This window comes from Poecilia reticulata, chromosome 3 (genome assembly GCF_904066995.2).
Source record: "Poecilia reticulata chromosome 3, P_reticulata-male-v2, whole genome shotgun sequence".
NCBI classification, from domain to species: Eukaryota; Metazoa; Chordata; class Actinopteri; order Cyprinodontiformes; family Poeciliidae; genus Poecilia; species Poecilia reticulata.
The window spans coordinates 34,742,165-34,765,830 of record NC_088832.1 but is presented as its reverse complement, the minus strand read 5'-3'; the positions used below and the strand labels follow the sequence as shown (position 1 = coordinate 34,765,830).

At 45.6% G+C, this 23,666-nt stretch overlaps 1 protein-coding gene across 3 annotated transcripts in view; it reads left to right on the top strand.

Annotated features, from left to right (window-relative positions):
• Positions 1–23,666, top strand: part of LOC103462996 (serine/threonine-protein kinase BRSK2-like) — a 118,726-nt gene that overhangs the window by 36,577 nt on the left and 58,483 nt on the right. For all 3 annotated transcript variants that reach the window (XM_081605578.1, XM_081605577.1, XM_081605579.1), the window contains exon 2: positions 16,640–16,734. In XM_081605578.1, the coding sequence (XP_081461704.1) occupies positions 16,640–16,734 (95 nt within the window). The remainder of the gene's footprint in view (positions 1–16,639; positions 16,735–23,666) is intronic.

The window sequence follows — 23,666 nt, the reverse complement described above, 5'->3', positions numbered from 1 at the left end:
CATCATCCTCGCTGCTCCATCCGTCTCCGTCTGTGAGGTCATTGAGTCAAAGTGACGGCGCCTCGCTCCGTTCCTCCGGCGCTGCTGCGGGAACGGCTCCACCAATCGGATCAGCATCGATCGGACATTCCCAGAGATGAGGAAGTGAGAAACGCTCCTCATCTGGACCGACCCGCTCTCCGCTCGGACCGGTCAGATTCCCTCAAACCAGGAAATGCTTCAGCTTCCACCAGTTGGAGGCGAATATTTACTGGTTTCTGTTCATGGAGCAACTGGAAAAGGCTTTTGTTCAGATGTTTTTATTTTTAATGTTTAATATATTATTGATATTTGATTCATTTTAACAGATTATTTACGTATTGCAGAAATCTTGCCGTTTATTTTTTACATTTTATACATTTAGTGAAACTTCCATCAGAGTTCAGTTAAGCTCAGTAATTCATTGTTAATCCCACAGAGTCGTCATGGTGATGCTGTGGGCCGGCTGGATCTCCTGTAGCAGTCAGTGCTGCATTAAATCACAAGGCCTCTGACTGTGAGCGAATGCAGTCAGAGGCCTGACTGCATTCGCTCATGAGCCATGTTAGCTCATGAGCTAACAGCTCAGCATTCGCGCAGCAGAGACGATATTCCACAGTAACAGTGACATCATCATCATTAGCCAGCTCTGCTAATCCTCCTCCTTTGCTTTTGCCACTCCTCCTGAAACCTCCGTCTGTCTGTCAGAAAGATGCTGGAGTCTGGGATGATGATGGATGGTTTCAGCTCCCTTCTCTCTGATGCCAATCAGCCTCTCCCAGTTGCACAAACAATACCTTGTTGCCACGGTTACGCATCATAACATCTGTTCACCTTAGCAGGTGTTTTAGCCGCGCTGCGCATGCTATCGGCGGCTGCTGCCTCCAGAGAACCAAACTAAAGCGGTTTTATTGCTCTAATCTTCATCGTTGCCCCAGAACGACATTATTTATCTGTGTTAATTCAGCAGCTCAACGTTTATGGGTTAATCAGAAGTTCTGTTATTAGTTTTGCAGAAAATGTGGGTTATTTGCAGGATATTGTGCCTTTCATGCTCTCTGTAAAGGAACACGCTGATGAATTAAACCTTCATGACTAGAACGGGGGTCGTTGTTCTCCAGCGGGTCCCAGGGAGCCTGCTGGAGGTTTTTATCTGGGGAAAGAAGCAAACCCCCGCAGCATGCTGCTGACTGGACCGACAGGCAGGATGTGACGTCAGAGCTGACTCCATATGTAGCCTACCTGTTAATCCTGACCTTTATCCATGTCTACAGAGAAAACGGAACAAACGTTTTTATCTTGTCGGCTCAATTCTGATCGTCTCACCCAGAAAACAAATCCAGTTTTCAATATGTGGAACTAAATCAGGTACCGTCTGATCGGTCATGTCGCCTTTTATCTGACTTTTACATCGTTGATGTGAGACAACAGAAGAAGCCAGACGGTAAATCTGGACTGAAGCTCAGTTCTGCACCGTCTTATGATCACGTGATCAGGCTAAAATCCATCCGTTGACGGCGGCCGCCATCATTATTTCCATAAACGGAGCGCTGCTGTGACGTCAACGCTCTTCTTCTGCGCATGCGGCTTGACTGGGTTTAGACAGAACTCTGATTTGCGCCACATGTATTTAGCAAAACAATAGAATAAAGTAAAAAATAAGAATATAGACCTGCTGTGTGAACGTAGCGCTGGTCCTGATGGATCCGGTCCACCTGAGCTCAGCCCTTCAGTCTGAGGCTGAAAACATCGTTTGAGTTAAGAAACGGCAAAGTTCTGGATCAGATGCTGAGCTTCATCATTTTTATTGTTTATTTTTATCTGGGAGATTTGCAGAAATATCTATAATTAGTTTTAAAAAAATCCCCCTGCCCTCCAAACCGTTCAGCAACATGAACGTTTTTCTGCTGAACGAGAAGCGAAAGTCTAAAGTGATGAACTGATTTCCTGACGGAGCAAATCGGTAACGACGAGGGAAGAAGAGCGAAGGAACGACGATGGAGGCGTGTGTGTGTGTGTGTGTGTGTGTGTGTGTGTGTGTGTGTGTGTGTGTGTGTGTGTGTGTGTGTGTGTGTGTGTGTGTGTGTGTCAGTCACAGGGAGTTAAAAATAGCGGAGGGTCTCTGAAGACGGGATGGGAGCGGAGGAATCACCTCTGCTGCCCGCGGCAGACACTAATGGAGGCCCGGGCTGCTGAATGGGCTGAGCTCCTCCATGCTGCCTTTTATTCCTTCATGCACTCTGGTTTTTATGTTCTGGTTTTTATGTCAGAACAAGCAGAGCCGTCTTTAGAAACGCAGAATAAAATAAATATTTCAGATAAAACGCGTCCAGCTCGCTGCAGCGGTTTGATCTGGATGCTGATATGAGTCGGGTTATATAAACGCGGCGTCTCCCTAAAAGGTCAGAGCTGTCGGCTCACTTTTAAAAGATAAATGGCGTCTATTCATAATTTACACAGCGTATGCCTGATCCACTCAGAGCTGAGCTGAGAAATGGACCCAGAGTTATTACACAACCAACACGGACAAAGTTCTGTCGTCTTCAAGCCTGCAGTTAATCTGAACCAGGATATGATCAGGATTATTAATCCGAGTTTCATCCACCTGATAAATCTGATAAAACATTTAATTTTGCATGAAAAATCTTTCAGAAAGCAGAATTAATGTTTTGCTGATTAAACCAGAGAGGATCAAATCAGAGAAGAAAGAAATGTGAAACAGCCAATCAGGTTCATCAGGTAGCGCTTTAGCCCCGCCCCCTTGCTGCTGTATATGATTATTATTGCTATAGTTGTTTTGTATTGATTGAGCTGTGTGTGCTGCTTGTCGACACACACCGCTGTCAAACTGAAAGTGTGTGTTGTTTAAAGAGCTGCGCTGGTGTCGACTATCACTTCAACACACACACACACACACACACACACACACACCTACAGGAACACGCTGGCCGAGCGCCGGACTCTGAACAGATGTTGGACTCAGCAGGTCTGTGGCCTTGGGGAGCCGCAGAGTGTCAACACAAACTCCACGCCTTTAATGGCCCCTGAGGTGTGTGTGTGTGTGTGTGTGTGTGTGTGTGTGTGTGTGTGTGTGTGTGTGGGGGGGGTGTGTGTGTGTGTGTGTGTGTGTGTGTTCCCGTGCTCAGCATCCAGCCTGCTGGTGGTGATGTGAGCCCAGCAGCCGGCTGAGCATCAGAAAGTAAAACCCGACTCGTGACTCTTCGTTTCTCACCTGGACTTTGGTCTGAATCAGTTTTTTAAACTTCTTTCTTTTTGCTCAGTTTCTTCTCGCTGAAAACCAGAAGTGGAGTTTTTCATTTTTCACACCAGATCACGTACTGAGTGAGTGAATTCTGGCATGCAGTCATCAGCCTGACTGGGATAAACTCAGTGACCCGGTTCTGGGGAAGCTGAGCTGAAGCCCCAAACTGAGACGAGAACAGAAAAGGTGTTTGACTCGACCGGACTCGGAAATGTTGACCCAGTTCAGCTGGTTCAGTTTCTGTTGATCCGTTTGAAACATGAAACCATCCAGAACCGCATCGTGTGTCGAGTCGTTTCGTTTATCGTTCTGCTTCCTCTGAACTCGACATTTCGGATCAGAACCGACTCCATCCACACAGGCGAAGCCGGCTCCGTCGCCTCCCTCCGCTCCTGCTGCAGCCAATCAGGAGCAGCAGGTTGTATTTGGGTCAGGCAGCAGGATTCCTGCTGAGCTCGGTGAACCTCAGAGCTGCTGCTGAAGATTCAGACGCTGAGTTTCGTCACCGAGAGGAAAACATTCAGACATTTAGGAGAACCTGGAAGAACCTTCTGGAAACCAACGGCTCATTTTTACTGCAGATCTTCTGCTCTTAGCTCATTTCTTTGGGATTATTTTCTACATCATCAGTCAGATTGAAGGTTATTAATAAAACGTCCACTTTGGTTCTTGGAACCATTTTATGCATCAAAACGTTGCATAAAATCTGGGAACACTTGACAGATTTTGTTGCATCTCTGTGCAGATGGTTCATAAACTGAATCTGTTCGTGTCTGACCTTTGAGGCGGTGATTTAAAGTGTTTATCATGTAGGAAGTAAACATGTTTCCTCCTCAACATTTTGGACCACAAATCCCGATTCCAGGTTTTCCCATTCATGAGCCCGTCTGCCAGGACGAAGCTGCAGTCGGTCAATATTCAGTTAATAATTCAGAAGAGAATATTAATTCAGCATCCGGTCAGTTAAAGCTGCTCCTCGTCTGTTTTTAGAGTCCGTCGTCTTCGTGGCGCGTTGAGCAAACACGTTTCATCTTCAGGCTCCTGCAGGAGGATTTCAGGAAACGTTCTGTTCTTGTTTTCTGCTGATTTGCTGCAGATGTGTGATTATTCCCGTGGGATGTTGAAGCTGACAGACCGTTCCCTTGTTCCTCTGACTCGTTCTGAAATGCCGAGTCAGAACGGCATGACAGCAGGAACATCATGATCATGATGCTTTATGATGAACCGTCAAGCTTCATGAACAGGAGCTGCTGCTCCTCGGCTGTTAGAGGAGTCAGTCCAACCATCTAACCAGGATTCCTCAGGGCGCCCCCTGTGGAGCGGAGTCCCTCAGGGACCAGACCGTTCTGGAGAGACTTTTCCTTCTGGTCTGGAACATCCATCCTCCAGAATGAGATGGATGGATGGATGGATGATAGTTTGGATGGATGGATGGATGATAGTTTGGATGGATGGATGGACGATAGTTTGGATGGATGGATGGATGGATGATAGTTTGGATGGATGGATGGATGGATGGATGGATGGATGATAGTTTGGATGGATGGATGGATGATGGATGGATGGATGGATGGATGGATGGATGGATGATAGTTTGGATGGATGGATGGATGATGGATGGATGGATGGATGGTATCTTAGATGTTTGCTGTCATGTGATGCTTGTTGCGTTTATCGGTGATGGAAACATTGCGCGGTTTATAAATGTACAAACTACAGATCAAATGTGTTTTTAACAAATTATGAGAAACAAAGTAAACTTTGCTGAGTTGACAGATTGGTGTGTCTCGCTATGAATGCCCCCTGGTGGAGACCAGTGGGTGGTGCAGCAGTCTCCACCTGAACTTGGGTTTGGATTTCAGAAACAATCGAGCCTCGTTTAAATATTCCTGCTGCCAACATGTTGAACGCGCCCCGACTGAAGCGGATCTCCGGTTCCTCCTGGATCCAGAACGTTCTACGTTCACACGTTCTGATTCCTGCTGCTCTGGTTCCCCTCTGCTTTCTGTTCTCAGAGAAAAACTTCCAGGCTCGTTGGCGTCTGACAGGTTGGAGCGTTGCTGGATATTAATTTGCTCTGGAGCGTTGAGGGATTCAGGAAACCAGACGTGGATCTGAGGGGAGCAGGGCGTTCTGCAGGCGATGCGTTCAGGGACTCATTAGGAAACTGTAGCTCTTCTGGCCGAAGGCCACCGATTGGATTTAAGAGCAGATAATCACATTTTCTGTTAGTATTCAACTTTCTGGACTCATGACTAATTTAGATGAACTTTCTCTGCAGCTTCAGCCTGAATTTAAAACCTGAAGATGTGGAGGTTTTAGAGAACCTGTGGTTGATGTTTAAGGTCAACATTTAAATAGCATATCCTCTGTGAGAGTGAGGGAGGACTGTGCAGCGCAAAAATGTAACGCAAATTCAAAAATACAATAAATAAATCTCTCTAAATGTCAACATCTGGAACCTGTTGGAATAAATAATTTAATGATTTTCCTAAAACAGTTTGTTTCCTCTTTCCATCCTGGATTCTGACAGAAATGCATTTAGGACGTTGTTTTTCTGAAAACAGGATTTGAGGTGTTTGCAGAAAGTCCCGGGTTTGTGAATGAACGTCGCTCAGGGAGGTTTGCTAATGAGAAAACAGGAAGTCGTTAGTCTCGTCGAGTTCAACGCGGCTTCACGCTGAGCTCCAGAATTAATGATTCTTTTATTGTAGCTGTGAAACATGCAAGCGAAGCAGCTTCCTCCTGTTTCAGCAGCAGGTTGGATCTGAGCGCTCACTGGGGCCCCCTGCAGGCAGCGGGGAGGCGTGCGGGGGCCACACAGGAGCCACGCAGCGGAGAGGAAGACCTGGTGGCAAATTCACATCATCGAGTCACTAAAACAAATCCGCTTCTTCCTCCTGAACCGTGAAAGATTGTCGTTTTGAACTCCTGCCCGTCAGAGGAAGGTCACCGACTCGCTCTGTTCTGTTTCTGTTAGCGTCCAGGAGGTGAAACAGTCTCGCATTTTCACAGCCAGACTTTTATTTTATCTGTAAGACGTGAGCGGAGTGGAGTAAAAGGACCAAAGCTGAGCAGGTTTTACTCTAATCCAGGGGTGTCAAACTCCAGTCCTCGAGGGCCGGTGTCCTGCAACTTTTAGAAGTGCCTCTGCTGCACCACACCTGAATAGAATAATTAAGTAATTAGCAAGGCTCTGGAGAACTGAGGAGGTAATTAAGCCATTTGATTCAGGTGTTTTGTACCTGTGGCACATCTAAAAACTGCAGGACAGCGGCCCTTCAGGACTGGAGTTTGACACCCCTGCTCTAATCGGTTCGGTCCGTTGCGTCATCTGGGTCGGAACCTCTCAGAATGTCTGTCTTTCCTCGGCTTTCATCATGTGAGGATGGATTTTGCTCCTCTTCCCACTCAGCTGCGGCTCTGTCCCACGTCGGCTGGCTGCGTGTCTCCAGTGGGTTCATTACTGCTTCCCCCTCACCGCCGTTCGGAAACCCAATCGTTAAAGTTTTGTCTCCAGCAGCGTGTCGGAGGACGTCCCGCTCCTCAGATGCTCTGGTTCCTTCATGTGGAGCCGCTGAGCCTCTCATCTGATCTTCATCAACAGTCTAAGTGACTCGAACCACAATAGATGAATCGTTTTGTTTTAACAAAAAAAAGTGGAGAAATTGAGGATGAGAGAGAAATATGGAGATATTATCTGTGAAAACTGATCGATTCTTATTGTCCTTTATTTCATCCATCCATCCATTTTCTTGACACCCTTGTCCCTCAGTGGGGTCGGGAGGTGCTGGTGCCTCTCCAGCTAACGTTCCGGGCGAGAGGCGGGGTCACCTGGACAGGTCACCTGGACAGGTCGCCAGTCTGTCGCAGGGCAACACAGAGACACACACAGACACACACACACACACACTCACACCTGGGACAATTTAGAGAGGCCAATTAACCTGACAGTCATGCTTTTGGACTGTGGGAGGAAACCGGAGTACCTGGAGAAAACCCACCATGCACAGGGAGAACATGGAGACTCCATGCAGAAAGACCGGGAATCGAACCCAGAACCTTCTTGCTGCAAGGCAACAGCTCTACCAACTGCACCACTGTGCAGCCCGTCCTTTATTTCTAAAATGGAAAATGGAAATAAAAAGGTTTGATATTGATCAGCTTTCTGGTATCAATGTTGATGATATATTATATATTATTAATGTTTATCATCTTTAAGCTCCAGAAAAGCTTTTTGAAGGTGAAGAAACTGATTCCTGTTGTTCTGAGTTTAACCCATTAAACACTTTTTCTGGGATTTCATGTGACGGATAAACACAAAATGGTGAAGTGGATGGAAGATGATTTATGATGTTCATCATTCTTTATTTAGGAATCTGAAAAGTGTGGCGTGCATTCATATTTAGACCCACTGAGTTGTAGAGGAAGCTTTTATTGCAACTCCAGCTGCAGGTTTTTTTTATACATGACACCGCTCAGTTTTCAAGTTTTTCTGCAGATTCTCAGACAGATTTACATCTGGACTTTGACTAGGCCATTCTAAGACATGAATATGCTTTAGTCTGAAACATTCTGCTGCATCTCTGACTGAATATTTACTCTAAACAGTTTTTTTTCTAGGATTTCCCTTCATTTATCTCCATTGGTTAAATTTGACCAAATCCCCACAGCATGATGCTGCCACCACCAGGTTTCATGACGTTGTGTTGTGGTCATTTTCTCATGAAATGAACTTTTTTCTGTGATATTTTTATAATAAATCAGAAACCTACATTGTGAATTTGTAACATTTAGATGAGTAATTTCTCAGTCAGCAGACAGGAAGTGTTTCAGCTCCGCCGCCATCAAACGCCCAACGCTGCACCAAACCTTTAGCTCCGCCTCTTCGTCCGCCTCCCGAGGCCTGACCCGCTTTCTTGGCCTTCCTCTCTTCCTCTTCATCTTCCATGAGGAAACGGACAGAAAACATGCAGCTGGTTTATTAATCACCTCATTAAGCGGGAAGCGGAGCCGGTTTTGTCAGAATCTGGAGGAAGAGCGATGGAGGAAAAGATCACAGTCGATAAATTGAAAGGGATTCCTGTCGTCGGGGGCGGGGCTAACCTTGACACAGAAACACTCAGAGCGATGGAAGGATGTTGGTTCCCATGTGGGTCAGAATGATTCACATGTAAAAACAGGAGGAATTCATCCTAATTAAAGCACAAACAGCCGTCATCTGTTGCCGGGTAGATTTCCTAAACTAACCACTGCTTTCTCCTTCTGCTCTCTCCTCACGCTCTCTGCTGATTGGACGGCTGCTTTCTGCACACAATATGCTGACTTGACAACACAGGTAAGCACTTCTTATGTCTCTGTGTGTGTGTGTGTGTGTGTGTGTGTGTGTGTGTGTGTGTGTGTGTGTGTGTGTGTTTTATTTGTTTGTTTGTTTGTTTGTTTGTTTGTTTTAAAATTAGAACAGTAACATATCAGCTGAATTCATATTTATTTTGGAGTAGCATGTTTTCAGGGGAGAGATGTTGCCTTGCAGCAAGAAGGTTCTGGGTTCGATTCCCGGTCTTTCTGCATGGAGTCTCCATGTTCTCCCTGTGCATGGTGGGTTTTCTCCAGGTACTCCGGTTTCCTCCCACAGTCCAGAAACATGACTGTCAGGTTGATTGGTCTCTCCAGATTGTCCCTAGGTGTGTGTGTGTGTGCATGGTTGTGTGTCTCTGTGTTGCCCTGCGACAGACTGGTGACCTGTCCAGGTGACCCCGCCTCTCGCCCGAAACGTTGGCTGGAGAGGCAGCAGCACCTCCTGACCCACTGAGGGACAAGGGTGAAAGAAAATGGATGGATGGATGTTTTCAGGGGGATCAAACTATAATCAAACTGTTTAGGTCCAGCTACGCTACCCTATGCTAGGCTACGCTACCCTATGCTAGGCTATGCTAGGCTACGCTAGGCTACGTTACGTTACTGGTTCACCTTCACATCCTGGAGGAAAGAGCCATTTATGGTCGTTTATCCTCTCATATGAACACATGAACACCAACCAGCAGTGAAACACCTGAGCTGACTTCACTGCTTCGTTCTGAGAGTGAAATCTTCCAGGCCCGTTTCTCTCCTCCGCTCGGCGTCCGGCGGACCCGGAGGTCAGCAGATGGATGTTCCAGGGCGTCATGGCCGCATCGGGGCGCTCAGCTGCTGCCGCCGACCGAGGAAGACATCGAAGTTTCTGGTTGAGATGAGGAGAAGGAATAAAATGGATCAAACGTGTAATGAGACGTAAATGGGCCGGAGCTGAGTCCGGTTCATCGGTGGTTCTGACAGCTCATCAGAACCCGCTGGGCTCCACATGTAGGTCTGGTTCTGCTGGATCAGAACCGGTTCAGCGTTGTGTTTGTCTGAAACGCTCCTCTGGGCGTTTCCTGGCGGTCCGGTCCTGTTCAGAACCCAAACAGAACCGGAGCTGATTTACCAAACAGCAGCTTTCAGCTTAAAGGCCAGATAAAGTTATTTGTTATATAAAAGGTCCAGGTTCGGTTCGGTTCTGCTACTCATGACCCAAAACTGTCATCCAGCTTTATGGTGTTAATTTGTTTGTTTGGAGGATTTATGAGTTTCATCTGCAGTGAGATTAGAAACGTTTGAACCAGCAGCTGATTTCAGGACAGGATGAAGAATCTGGAGGTCATGTTTCATTATTACATCCGTTTTGTGTAACGCAGTCCCACAGCATGATGCTGCCACCTCCATGTTGGAGGGTTGAAGTTTTTTTTTATCTAGAAGCTTTGTCTCGACATCAAGATTTTCTCCAGATGAGAAGCTTTTAGTGTTGCTGTGGTCAGGAAGGATCTCCAGTAGCAGTCAGTCTTGCAACGCCTCTGAAGATGCCTCTGACTGAAGACAGTTAGTGTATGACGTCTCATAACTTTGACATGCTAGCAGCTCAGCCTCCAGGCAGCAGAGACGATATTTCACTGGATGACATTATCAGCTGTTGCTAGCGCTGCTAATCATCACCCTTTGCTTTTGCCGCTCCTCTTTACACGGTTAGAAAGCCGAGCTGACGTTAATGTTTGCCCATCATGATGGATTAAAGAGTTGGTTTAAACCTCCGGCTTCTCTGTGTCTCATCCGGCTCCTCTGGGATTTGGGGTCAGAGGTCAGGTATTATTTGAGCTTCTGAGGCGCTAATCAGCAGCTCCCAGGTGTAACAACACCTTGTTTCCACGGTTACGCGTCCCAACTGCCTGAACATAAGACAGTGGAAGGGAGAGGGAGTCATTTTTGAGACTTTAAACGTCCCAACCAAAAATGAACAAAAGTCTAGGGAAGCAGGCAGCTGGTGTGCTGATCGGTTAGCTACGTGTTTATCAGAGAAGAAGAACAACAACAACAATTCACCTGGGGGTCAGACGCTTGTCTCTTCTCCCAGTCGACACGTTCGTGACGAGCTAACGGCGGGCGACGCGCGGCGGCCGTCTCACACCTCCGAGGGAAACGTTGTGACACTTCCTGGCGCGGCTGAAGGTCAGCGAGGAAAACTGCTAACGCTAATCGCTGCAACATTTACGGTTCCAGCGTTAGAGGTGGGAGCTGGCGCCTCCTACTGGTCGTCCCGAGCTTCAGCCATTTGTTTTTGTCTTGTAGCCGTCGGCTGGTTTGGTGCAGCTTTCATTATAAAATAAAATAAACAAATCTCACAGTTAAATTCAGTTTCTTTAAGACGAGATAAAAAGTAAGAGTTGTTTATTTTAAAGGGCTTCATGACGGAGGAACATGTGAGTTCAGTTGAATGAATCTGTGTTACAGGATCTCCTGCTTGTTAAAGTTCAATTATTCTTCAGCATTTCCTCCATTTATCTCACCTACAGGAAGAGTCATTGCTCTCATTTGCAGGCCGTCGTTTCCCAGCAGGACGGATCAATCCGGTCAGTCTGCTCCAGGAACTGGACCGGCGCAGGGCTGAAACATTTTCACCACAGCAGGAAAGACAAATGCACAGGTTTATCTACAGATATATCAGGTTTTAAGTAGTTAAATTACCAAACAGGCAGGAGATTCAGGGATTTAAACTGCTCTGGTCAGCATCACAACGGTTTAATTTCCACTATTTATTACAACAATATAACCTGATGAAAATAATAACATCCATAATTAGGAATAAATACAGAAATGATGGAAGAATTACTGTGGAAATACATCAGTTTTAATTCAATAATTTGAATCAATGTCCTTAAATGCTTTTACACTTTAATTTTACAGAACTTATTCTAAATAACTGTATTTATCTTTTTAATAGTTTGTCACTAAAAGCCTTTAAAGGCTCGGTGCTGTGGATGAGTCCCAACCTTTCGGGTCTCGGTTCCCGTCGGGTGGAAACTTGTTTCCTCCTAGGCTGAATAAAGATGGACTGAACACACGGCCCTGGGGGACGCCATGTCTGAGCGCTGGCAGATCGTCTTTAAGCCCAAAATACACAAACTTATAAAACACAAATGAGAAACTGAAGGATTAGTTTTTTATTTAAAAAGTGTCATTTGTTTGTAAGCATCAAAATAGAAGCTTTTACATTTCGTGTCATTTCGTTGGTAAGAAACTGATCGTATTTATTTTATTTTGATCTTATTTATGTTATTGATTTTTCCAGAATTTGCTGCCACATGTTTTAACCAACCAGCTGTTATGATGAGGAGTTTTTAATATTCAGAAAACCTTAATTTCTCAGTAACAAGCTGAGCTCCAGAGGATTTAAACTGAAATAGTTCATCAGAAAGCCGCGTCATTGAACGCAGCGTCCTGTGGGGCGTTCAGGTGAATCATGTTGTGTTTCTGTTAGTCAAGTGTTTTTCATTAAAGGAGATAAATGGACTCTTTACGGGTCTTTCTTTTTTTTTTATCTCTGGGGCTCAGAGCAGAGAGAGGAAACACCTGGGAATGGATGAGAAACGAGTTCAGCCGGCAGAGGTCAGAGGTCGGGTGATATCGATCTGATTAGCGGAGAGGACTGATCTGATTTAGGGGAGAGAAATCAATGGAAGCCAGTGTGACTTCAGCTGCAGTCATGCATGGATTTTATCTTCCTGTGGCTCTGATATTTAATATTGATCTGTGTAATACATCTGAATCTATTTACTCCTCTAATCTGGTTAGTTTGGGTCGTATTTACTCGGCTAACCTGGTTTCTGTTTTCTTATAGCGCCACATTAAGAGTTGGTTACTTAGAAACTGCGGTTTGAAGTACTTAAATATCAATAAACATGCTTCTGTTGGCTGCACAGTGGCGCAGTTGGTAGAGCTGGTAGGTTCTGGGTTCGATTCCCGGTCTTTCTGCATGGAGTTTGCATGTTCTCCCTGTGCATGGTGGGTTTTCTCCAGGTACTCCGGTTTCCTCCCACAGTCCAAAAACATGACTGTCAGGTTAATTGGCCTCTCCAAATTGCCCCTAGGTGTGAGTGTGTGTGCATGGTTGTGTGTCTCTGTGTTGCCCTGCGACAGACTGGCGACCTGTCCAGGTGACCCCGCCTCTCGCCCGAAACGTTGGCTGGAGAGGCAGCAGCACCTCCTGACCCCACTGAGGGAAAAAGGGTGCAAGAAAATGGATGGATGGATGGATGGATGGGTGGATGGATGGATGCTTCTGTTGGTCTTTGTGATAAACTGGATCATCTTTGGTTCTAGAGTGTAACGGAGTTCAGGTTTGACTGGATAAGTCGGTCCTGCGGCTGTAAAACGAGCCCAGATCACCCGCCCTCCTCCGCCGTGCCGGACGGCTGGTCCAGCTGTTTGTGCCGATAGGTTTTCTGGAAGCATGGTGCTGTGGGAGCCGAGGTCTGTGGAGTCTGGGCCGGAGCCATTCAGGGGTTTATTTCCCAGATCTGGGGCTGAACTGGACTGGCGGTTGGAAATAATCCTTTCCTCTGATTGTTTTGAGTAGCAGCGAGTTGCTAACCTGCGGCTGCAGCTTTGCACCTGGGAGACGTTTTCACTTCAGTTTCAGTTTGATTCTGATAAGATTGGAGGAGAATACAAATGATGTCAGAAGGCTAGCTGCACTAGCCGTAGTTTCACTATGCTACTATTACAAACACAGCATTTAGTGGAGGCTAATGCTAACGCGCTAACTTCAATTCAAATGGCTCCTTGAACGACTGCGATCCTCGAGCAGCAATTTAATTTAATCTTGTTCTTCACTGTCTCTGTTTTATTTTTGCTCCTGTGTTTCTTTCCAAGATAAAAAAAAACAAAGTATTGACAGAAATGTTTAACTGTTTGAAGATTTCTTAGCTGTCAAGCAAAACAATTATTTAACCGAACGTTTTTAAAACATTAATTCTTTCAGAATTATCCAGAAAAATTCATTTAGAGGAAGTTAAGTTCACTAAATATTTTAAAATACAGCAGAAGAGCAGAAAAATGATCTCCTCTTAGTGTATTAGCAGATTAGCAGAAGTCTCCCAACCACTGCTTGTACCATTTAACTGCTTTTCAGACATTTTGACACCAGGTTCAACTACCAGCTGTTTTCTCCTCCTACATTTTTTGCTCTTTGTCTATCAGGTGCAGGAATCACCAGACGACTGAAAAGTTGTTCCAAACAGCAAATGTCAGAGCTGAATAACGAGGCAGGGGGAAACTAAGTGGATGTTTCACCGTGTGAAAATGTCAGAGATTATCACTTTGGGCCCAGTTTGGAGCTTTGTGTTTGCAATAACACGCTGAAAAATGTCGGATCCAAACCGATTTTTATGCTTCTCATTTTGCACGAGATCAAAGCTGCGTCGCTCGTCTTCTGAGACAAAACACACAGGGGAGTAATCACAGGAGAGGCAGAGCTCTGCAGGTGATCATCAGGTCATAAATGGGTTTTTAGTGGGATAAGTGAAGCGTTTGGCTCTCAGTGGACCCATGTTGCTCTAACCTCCACCCTAAAAACCGTCTTTTCTGTCTGTGTGGAAACATTCCCACATTAAACCCGGTCTGGGTTTATGTCTCCTGAATATTACATCCGTTTTCATTTGCTCCTTTAACTTCAGAACCTTAAATATTAAAACTCCTGTCATTTACTGATTATTGGGATGAATAAATTATTTTAGTCTGTTTTTAAATGCAGAAACTGCTGAAGTACTTCTGAGCCATTTCCATCCATCCATCCATCCATCTTATCCGGGTCGGGTCGCAGGGGCAGCAGCTTCAGAAGGGAGGCCCAGACTTCCCTCCCCAGCCTCTTCCAGCTCCTCCGGGGGAATCCCAAGACGTTTCCAGGCCATAGAGAGACATCGTCCCTCCAGCGTGTCCTGGGTCTCCCCTCCTCCCGGTGGGACCTGAACTCCTCACCAGGGAGGCGTCCAGGAGGCATCCTGACCAGATGCCCGAGCCTCAACTGGCTCCTCTCGACGTGGAGGAGCAGCGGCTCTACTCTGAGTCCCTCCCGGATGACCGAGCTTCTCTCTCTAAGGGAGAGCCCAGCCACCCTGCGGAGGAGGAAACCCATTTCGGCCGCTTGTACCCGTGATCTCGTTCTTTCGGTCATGACCCAAAGCTCATGACCATAGATGAGGGTGGGAACGTAGATCGACCGGTAAATCGAGAGCTTCGCTTTTTGGCTCAGCTCTCTCTTCACCACGACGGACCGGTACAGCGCCCGCTTCACGGCAGACGCTGCCCCAATCCGCCTGTCGATCTCCGGCTCCCTTCTTCCCTCATTCGTGAACAAAATCCCCAGATACTTACTTACAAATGGCTCAGATACTTCTGAGCCATTTGACCTATGAAATCAGAAACTGTGTAACTGGAATAATATCAGTAAACTTTAGTAAACCTTTGGATTATGATTACGTTACGGAGGAAGCTCATTCCTCGGACCCTCGGTCTCGTTCTGTCCGTCTCCCGTCATTCCTGACCAAACCAGGTGTTTTCCTTCACTTCTCCTCCAGCCGCTCGTTGTTGTCTGGGTTCCTACAGGGAGCCTGTCAGGCTCTCTGTCCTGACTGACGGGACGCAGATGAAACCACGCTGGCTCTTCCTCACCACCAGATCGATGGGACCGGACCAGCACGGCTCTGGCTGCCGTTTCAGATCTACCTGGCGGCATGAAAGCCCCCAGGCTGCCGTGCTGGTCACGCAGGACGCCCCCATTGTTCTCAGCTTTGCTCATTTCCCAGCGGAAAGCACCTTTCAGGCTGACGTCCTGTGAAACACGCGCGGTAATGAAGAGCTGCATATGCGCCGTGGCATTTCCTCCGCCGCCTGCAGACCTTCAGTACAAAGTGAGACACACAGTCTCTGGTGTCAGGGCTTTGATGGAGATGGATGGAGCCATTGTGGCCGCGTTAAGATAAAGGTATTGCTTGTTGACATTTGCGTTACGCTGCAGCAGTTCCATCAGATGAACTCTCAGAGCTGCACAACAGAAAGGAGATCTGGGAGCTAAAGGACGCAGATTTATTACAGCTTCATCTGTCAGGAGGCTCCAGCAGCTCAACTCATTTATTCTGATCACAAACATCTAAAGGTTTATCTTGTATCCACTTGTATCATATTGTGTAAAATAATCCACTCTCCGTGTCTTAGAGTGTTTTTCGTAAAGCAGATTTTATTTGGATGCAGGCAGTCGAGGCCGAGCGCGTTGACGTGTTTTACAGAGTTTCAGTTTTTTGTGGGGACAAAGGAGAAAAGTTAAGAGGTTGCAGCTCCTGATCATCCATGTTGGTCTCCTGTGTTCACACCGGAGTGGATGATTGGTTGATTGGTTGGTTGGTTGGTTGGTTGGTTGGTTGGTTGGTTGGTTGGTTGGTTGGTTGGTTGGTTGGGTGTGAGTGGATGATTGGTTGATTGGCTGGTTGGATGGTTGGTTGGTTGGTTGGTTGGTTGGTTGGTTGGTTGGTTGGTTGGTTGGTTGGTTGGTTGGTTGGTTTGGTGGCTGCGCAGGTGTTTGGTCAGAGCATCTGGTTGGTTGGTTGGTTGGTTGGTTGGTTGGTTGGTTGGTTGGTTGGTTGGTTGGTTGGTTTGGTGGCTGTGCAGGTGTTTGGTCAGAGCATCTGGTTGGTTGGTTGGTTGGTTTGGTGGCTGTGCAGGTGTTTGGTCAGAGCATCTGGTTGGTTGGTTGGTTGGTTTGGTGGCTGTGCAGGTGTTTGGTCAGAGCATCTGGTTGGTTGGTTGGTTGGTTGGTTGGTTGGTTGGTTGGTTGGTTGGTTGGTTGGTTGGTTGGTTGGTTGGTTTGGTGGCTGTGCAGGTGTTTGGTCAGAGCATCTGGTTGGTTTGTTATCGCTGCTCTCTTCCAAAATGTGATGACTTTATAATTTTTAAAAGGTTTTGCCGTTTTGCTTGAGCCAGGTTGGATGTGAATGTTGTTTGCTGTCTGTGTTTCAGGTCTGGTGAAGCTGGGTCTCCACTGTGTCACAGGTCAAAAGGTCGCCATAAAGATCGTCAACAGAGAAAAGCTCAGCGAGTCTGTTCTAATGAAGGTAAGACGGTTTCACCTCTAAACAGGGAGGAGCATCCTTCAGCCTGCTGCTGATCACTGCTATGCTGGACACTTCTGATGCATGGATTTACTAAAGCACTTCTGAAAATGATTCACATTTTTTACTGTGGTTTTTTAACAGATGTGCACCTACAGGTGCCTCATGCCGTCACTGTTTTCTAGCAGGAATTGTTTCTTCCTAGCGTCGGTTTTGCAGAAACATTCGTGTTTCACTCCCACAGGAGCCAGAAATAGAGCAGAAATTATGCAGGTGCACTTTGGAGCTGTCACCGTGTCACCCACTCGCATTGAACCGGCTACAGCCTCGTACAGCGCAGGTGTTCGGCTCACACGGCGGCAGGCGCCTGCTCCTTACCGCTCCTCTTATTACCGCCGTCCCGCCTACGCTCTGAGCAAACAGGTGGATGCAGCGAAGGCCGAGTGAGTCACGTGGGCCGGGTGGCGCTCCGACTCACCGGACAGCGCTTCACTTCCTGCTGTGTGACGGGTTCAACACGTTCTCCTGCTTCATGGTTTGGTCATTTCGCTGAGAAAAGTTCCGCTTCCCTTTAAACGCCGATTTATTCTGAACATTCGTAATGCAAAGATAAATGTGCTGGAAATGAATTACAAGAGTTTTCTGAATCTAAACAACAAACTGGCCTGGTGACCTCTGACCTCCCACTGATTAGAGGTGAACAGACTAATATCAGCTTCTCCTCCTGATGTTATATTAATCTTCCATGCATCATTTTGATGTTTTTAAATGTAAAACGGTTCAGGGGCTTTTCAGCCTGTCGTCTTATATTTGGTCTCATCTGCTTTGATTCCTTTCAGGAACAAAATGAGTGACGATGCTGAACCAAAACTGCACTAAATATTAAAAATAAAACAGAATACGTCCCTGAAAGTGGATTACTGAACAACTAGTGAGATTATTTCTGCCTGTTTTCATCTTGCTGCAGAGTAAAAGTGGAGGATTTGTCTGATTAAAGTGATTTCCCACTGTCCCTCCATCAGGACGGGTTTCTGACTCGACAGGCTTTTTCAGCTCCTGCCTCATTACGACCCGTCTCACTCAGACTCTGATGTTAAAATGTCAGAGTTTGTCTCGGCATTTATAGTGTTTTAATCTGCATTACTGGCACATAAAAAGTTACAGCTGGAAATGAGTCAGTCGTTCATCATCAGCAGAGCCAATTTTCTTCCAAAATGACTTCTTTTCACCTCTTTCTGAGCCTCTGCTCCGGCATGAGGCGTCGTTATGAAACCGTGTGAGTGACAGGAGAGGAGCCGGTGGAGGTCATGTGACCTCACCACTTACATCCTATTGGTCGGCGTGAGGAACTCTGTGGCTCTGCAGCTAATTGGCTGTCTGCACGATGCTGAAGCGAAGTCTGGCGTTGAGTGAAGGAACATTTAGGCGGCGATGTCAGGACGGCTGCAGCAATCAGCTCGCTGCTGATTGGCTCCTGGCTGCAGCAATCAGATTGGAGGAGTTTGTGCTAAATTGCATTTGAAGGAGTTTTTATTTTCTACTGACTGAATGTGAAAACCTCCCGACTCTCAGGTCAGACGTTCTTCATGTGGCAGGAGAGGCGAAAACATGTAATAAACATTTAATATACAAAAGAGTTCAGAAAGATTTAATTTAAACTTTTATTTCTGCACTGGATTCACAAAGCAAATTTCACTAAATACCTGCAGGAGTGGTAGTACCCACAACGTCCAGCAGGTGGGAGCAAATTGCACTTTAAATTTTTCATACTTAAGACATTGTTGTAAAAATCATGATAATGGAAAACTTCAGGTCCTTTTATTGTAAAAGTTGGTTTCTTAACTCCTCCCTTTAATTGAAGCCTCATCAAATTATAAAATTATTACATAGTTTATTCAAAAATACAGTGGCAGTTATATAAGAAACAAGAAAAATTAAATTTTCCCACAGTTTGTGTTCATCTTTACTAAATAATCTAAAGTTTGTCTTTTAAAAAGTGATTATAAACACAATCTGAACCGTTTTCTTCACAGAAATAAAACCTCCAGCTTTCAGCAGGTGGTATTTTCTGGCTGAACTCTGTAGATGAACATGGGCAGGTTTCTCATAAATGCAACCATTTCCCTCAGAAATACCTTCATTTATGACTTTTCTCCAGTCGAATGAAGAAGAAAATGGATCTGCAGTTTGGAAAATATCCAGATGAATCGCATACATTTACCATCTCAGTCTGAGAGGAGGTGCGATACTTTTTGTTGCAAATGTCTGACTTTAAAATCTCAGTAAATTTGAGTTTTTTCTTACAATTTCTTCATTTGTAATACTAAAGAATTTCTTTGTTTTAATCTGCTAAATTTGTGCCTTTTAATGGGAATTGTAATTCCTTTTTAATTCAAATTTACACATTTTTGACATCAGCAAATTTCCTTGTTTCTTGAAAATGTGTGAAATTAAACTTTCTTTGCCATTTTTTGAAGTTTTATCAGCTGAAAGAATTAATTATTAATTCTGAAAGTGAAACGATGAGCAGAGAAACACTTCATGTTTTAATCTCTGAGTCGGACGGACATTTGTTGTTCTGTAGCGACTTGAAATGCATTGCTTTGGTAGCGCTGCATCGTTAGCGTTGTTGCATCGTTAGCATTGCTTTGATAGCGTTGCTGCATCGTTAGTGTTGCATCGTTAGCATTGCTGCATCATTAGCATTGCTTTGATAGCGTTGCATCGTGTTGCATCGTTAGCATTGCTGGATTGTTAGCTTTGCTGCATCGTTAGCATTGTACTTTTAGCGGTGCTGTAATCGTTAGCGTTGCATCATTAGCATTACTGCATTGTTAGCATTGCATCGTTAGCGTTGCATTGTTAGCATTTCTTCATCGTTAGCATTGCATCGATAGTATTGCTGCATCGTTAGCGTTGCATTGTTAGCGTTGCATCGTTAGCATTGCATCGATAGTATTGCTGCATCGTTAGCATTGCATTGTTAGCGTTGCATCGTTAGCATTGCTGCATTGTTAGCGTTGCATCGTTAGCATTGCTGCATCGTTAGCATTGCTGCATCGTTAGCATTGCTGCATCGTTAGCATTGCTGCATCGTTAGCATTGCTGCATCGTTAGCATTGCAGCGTTAGCTTTGCATTGTTAGCATTGCAGCTGTTTCTGTCTGCTGGTTCTGCAGCTGGTTGTGGATCCAGTTAGAGGCGACTACCGTTGCAGAGTTTTTCTGCTCCTCTCAGCTCTGCTGACATCTTTCTGTTGATGAAAACGTTTCCCTCCCCTCACGCCTGTCTGAGGGGTTCTATCCCCTAGTAGCAACCCCCCTGTTGTCACGGCAACAGGTCCTTTTTAATTTGTTTTGTACCGAGTCATGGCCATTGTGAGCTCAGGTGAAAGAGTCCAAACAGCCGGCTGGAAACGGAGAAAACATCGCCCTGCGTTGGCGGGGATTTCCTCACTTCACTCCATCGTCTGTGACATTTAAAGATGTTTCTGCTGCAGCTTTTTCTGCTGCATTTTTTACTGCTGCAGCTTTTTCTGCTGCAGCTTTTCTCGCTGATCTTTGCGGCGCGTTGAGCGTCGTTCTGAGGAGTTTTGCATATGAATGTCTCCTTTTGTTCACACGTTTACATTCCCCTGACAAACTGTTGCTGTGTGAAGACAGATTGTTTTCTTTTTGTTCATCCCTCTCTAAGCTGCTTTTTATCAAATCACTTTAATGGAGAAGAAAATATTTTTCATTGTGTTTCTTTGCTTCAAGAGAAAAAAAACAGGCTGTTGTCATGAATCCGTAGTTGAAGGGATTTACTGGACAAAACGAAACAACCGTTTTTGATCCTGAATGAAGAAATATTAGGAATTATTAGATACTCTGGTTTAGGATGAAGCTCCATCTCATTTTTACTAATATAATTATTTTTGTCTGGTTTCTGTTTCCTCTACTGGGAGCCAAACCTGCAATGTGAATGAATAAAAACAACCAACGCTAACATGTTAGCCTAGCGCTAGCAGCAGAAATCCTCCAACCGCTAAAATCCTCCATCTTGTTTCCATCTGGTGAAGAAGGAAGTTGCTCTCAGTGTCTTCAGAGGTTTTCGTGTCGTTTCCTTCAGTGGTTCTTGGTGCAGCGCCCCCACAGGCCAGGAGGGGAACAGGTTGGTTTGACTCAGAGCAGCTGGAGGTGGAGCAGATGATGGAGTTCTGGTTCTTCATCAGGGGCGGTACATTCGCACCATCAGGTGGGAAACATCCCGACAGCCTGGAGCCTCTTCCAGGACTGGAGCAGCTGGAGCTCACAGCCGTTCGTTCTCCAGGATCTCAAGTTTTCCTGGGTTTTGTTGCTGAACGATGGAGGAGAGCATCCGACCTGCTACCTTGACTCACTGAGGACCTTGAACCAGAGCTTTCACACAGAGGAGAGGCTGTGAAGGCTGCTGCCTTCGTCTCACTCATCATCAGACGTCTGAGTCGCCGCCCGGCCGTTTCCCAGCGGGGAGATTCTCCCTGCTGATGTGACGTTTCTATGCAGACTTTCCTTCTTTCCCTCTGGAGCTTCCTCTTCACTTTTCCTTTTATTCGTCTTTTCCTTCCTGGAATCTGTTTGCGCAGCAACAAAAGGACCTAAATGATCACTACTTGAAGATGCAACTCGATAAATGAAAATGTGTGAAAGTTTATTTCAGTTCCAGAAAAATGATTATTCAGTCTGATGAAACCCAAACTCCAGTTTCTCATACAAATAAAGGATTTTTAACAAAGATGAGCTGCTGACCTGCATGTTCATGTGTTGTACAGTGTTTATCTGGTTGGGGCTCATTTTGCATGGATTAATTAATGCAGGTTGAATTGAATTACTGAGTTAAATAATTGTTGATGAGAACATTTCCAGCTGCTCCTGTTTGTTTTTCTAATACTTGATTTGTTTCTCCACAAATTAGAAGTTAATTTTAATTTAGATTTTACATTTATTTCAATGCTTTTTCTTTCTTCTTCACTCTCTGCTTTATCTTTCTCCATTTTTCGTCACAACCTTGTCAGAAGCCTGTTTAAAATAACAGATGAACGTTTAAAACCTCCGTCATAAAAACTAAATTAATGGCTGTAATTAAACAATATGGAATAATTCAGAGTTGAGGAAAACACTGCAGCATAAATGAGGCCATTAGAGACAAAACCAGCTGAGTAAAGTTCAGCGTCGTCTGCATAAAAATGCACTTTAGCCAAAAAAACTGGGCCTAAAACACAGCCCTGTGGGATTTATTTTAAACGTTTAACTGGACTGTTATCATGTGGAGGAACAGCCTCGGTCCACCAGAATGAAACGATGAGATCACTGAGAGCAAACGGTCCAGCTGGAGATTATTGGTGGAAATTTGAGGCTCCATCCTGCGGGACGATCCGTCAGCTGGAACCGGATTGATGGCAGAAACGGTTTTTCATCAGGGGTCCTGGGAGAATTAAAGCTCTCAGGAAAACCAGGGAGCGGCAACAAAACGCTGACCGAGAGGTTTTAGGTTCATGACTCAGCAGTTTTTCCCCTCCTGACCAAGTAATTTCAACAATTTAATGTTACAAATCCAGAATTTAAGCTGTTTTCCAGTGGTACAGGTCCAATACGTTTCTGTCCTCCCTCTTCTTTCTTTCTCCTCCCGTTTCTCCTGTTTCACCGTGGAGCAGAATTACTCCTCTGAATGGATCCGTGTTGCTCCATGAAGCGCCTGGATGCTCCGTGTCTGTGGGACCTGACTGATCCGGGCTCTCCTCTGGGCGTCATGGCAACAGATGGCGGTTTGATTACCGAGGCGATGTTCCAATTTACGGCCCCCGGGTCCCCCGGCAGCCCCGCATCGTGTTTCACTTAACCAGAGTCAGTCCTCATAATTCATTAAGCTCTGACGTGAGGAGGAGTTTGTTGGCGTCTCTTGAGAAAATGGAGGGAAATGTTGCCGGGTTTCAAACATGAAACCAGCAGAGGGGGACGGGTGATGATAAAATCAGATTTTAAAGTTAAGAGATGCTTGTGGTACCGCTGGGAATTGGGAGAAAGCGTCTAAACTTTTCAGATGTTGCCTCGTGTTGCTCAGCAGCAGGAAAGGCGACAGAGCTCCGCTGAGCCACGTTAAGACGGGAAACCCGGAGTTGAACCGGAAGTTGCCTCACCGAGTCTCTGATCCGGCTTGCAGAGCAGCAGGATAATCGCTGCAAGTTTGGAGTCTCGCTGTCGGGTCGTTGGCAGGTTGTGATGAGATCTTTGATGTTGTGCTTGAGGTGAACGTTGAAACAATCTGCAGTTATTCTCCTTAAAGGAGGCGATGAAACCGGCAGAGGAGGATAAATAGTGTGGCAGAAATTCATCAAACGGTTTGTGTGTTTGGCTGAGATAGAAGCAAATTTCAGTTTTAAGCAGTAGAAATGTCTAAAAGCCTGTTTCACACTTTGGGTGTAAAATCTCAGCTTTACTGTCACTGCTTCTGTTTGCTGTGATGGACAAACAGAAGAAAACATCAAGTTTCTCCACATGTTCCTCCTGTACATGTTCCTCCTGTACATGTGCTTCCTGTACATGTGCTTCCTGTACATGTGCTTCCTGTACATGTTCCTCCTGTACATGTGCTTCCTGTACATGTGCTTCCTGTACATGTTCCTCCTGTACATGTGCTTCCTGTACATGTGCTTCCTGTACATGTTCCTCCTGTACATGTTCCTCCTGTACATGTTCCTCCTGCACATGTTCCTCCTGTACATGTTCCTCCTGTACATGTGCTTCCTGCACATGTTCCTCCTGTACATGTTCCTCCTGTACATGTGCTTCCTGTACATGTGCTTCCTGTACATGTGCTTCCTGTACATGTTCCTCCTGTACATGTGCTTCCTGTACATGTGCTTCCTGTACATGTTCCTCCTGTACATGTGCTTCCTGTACATGTGCTTCCTGTACA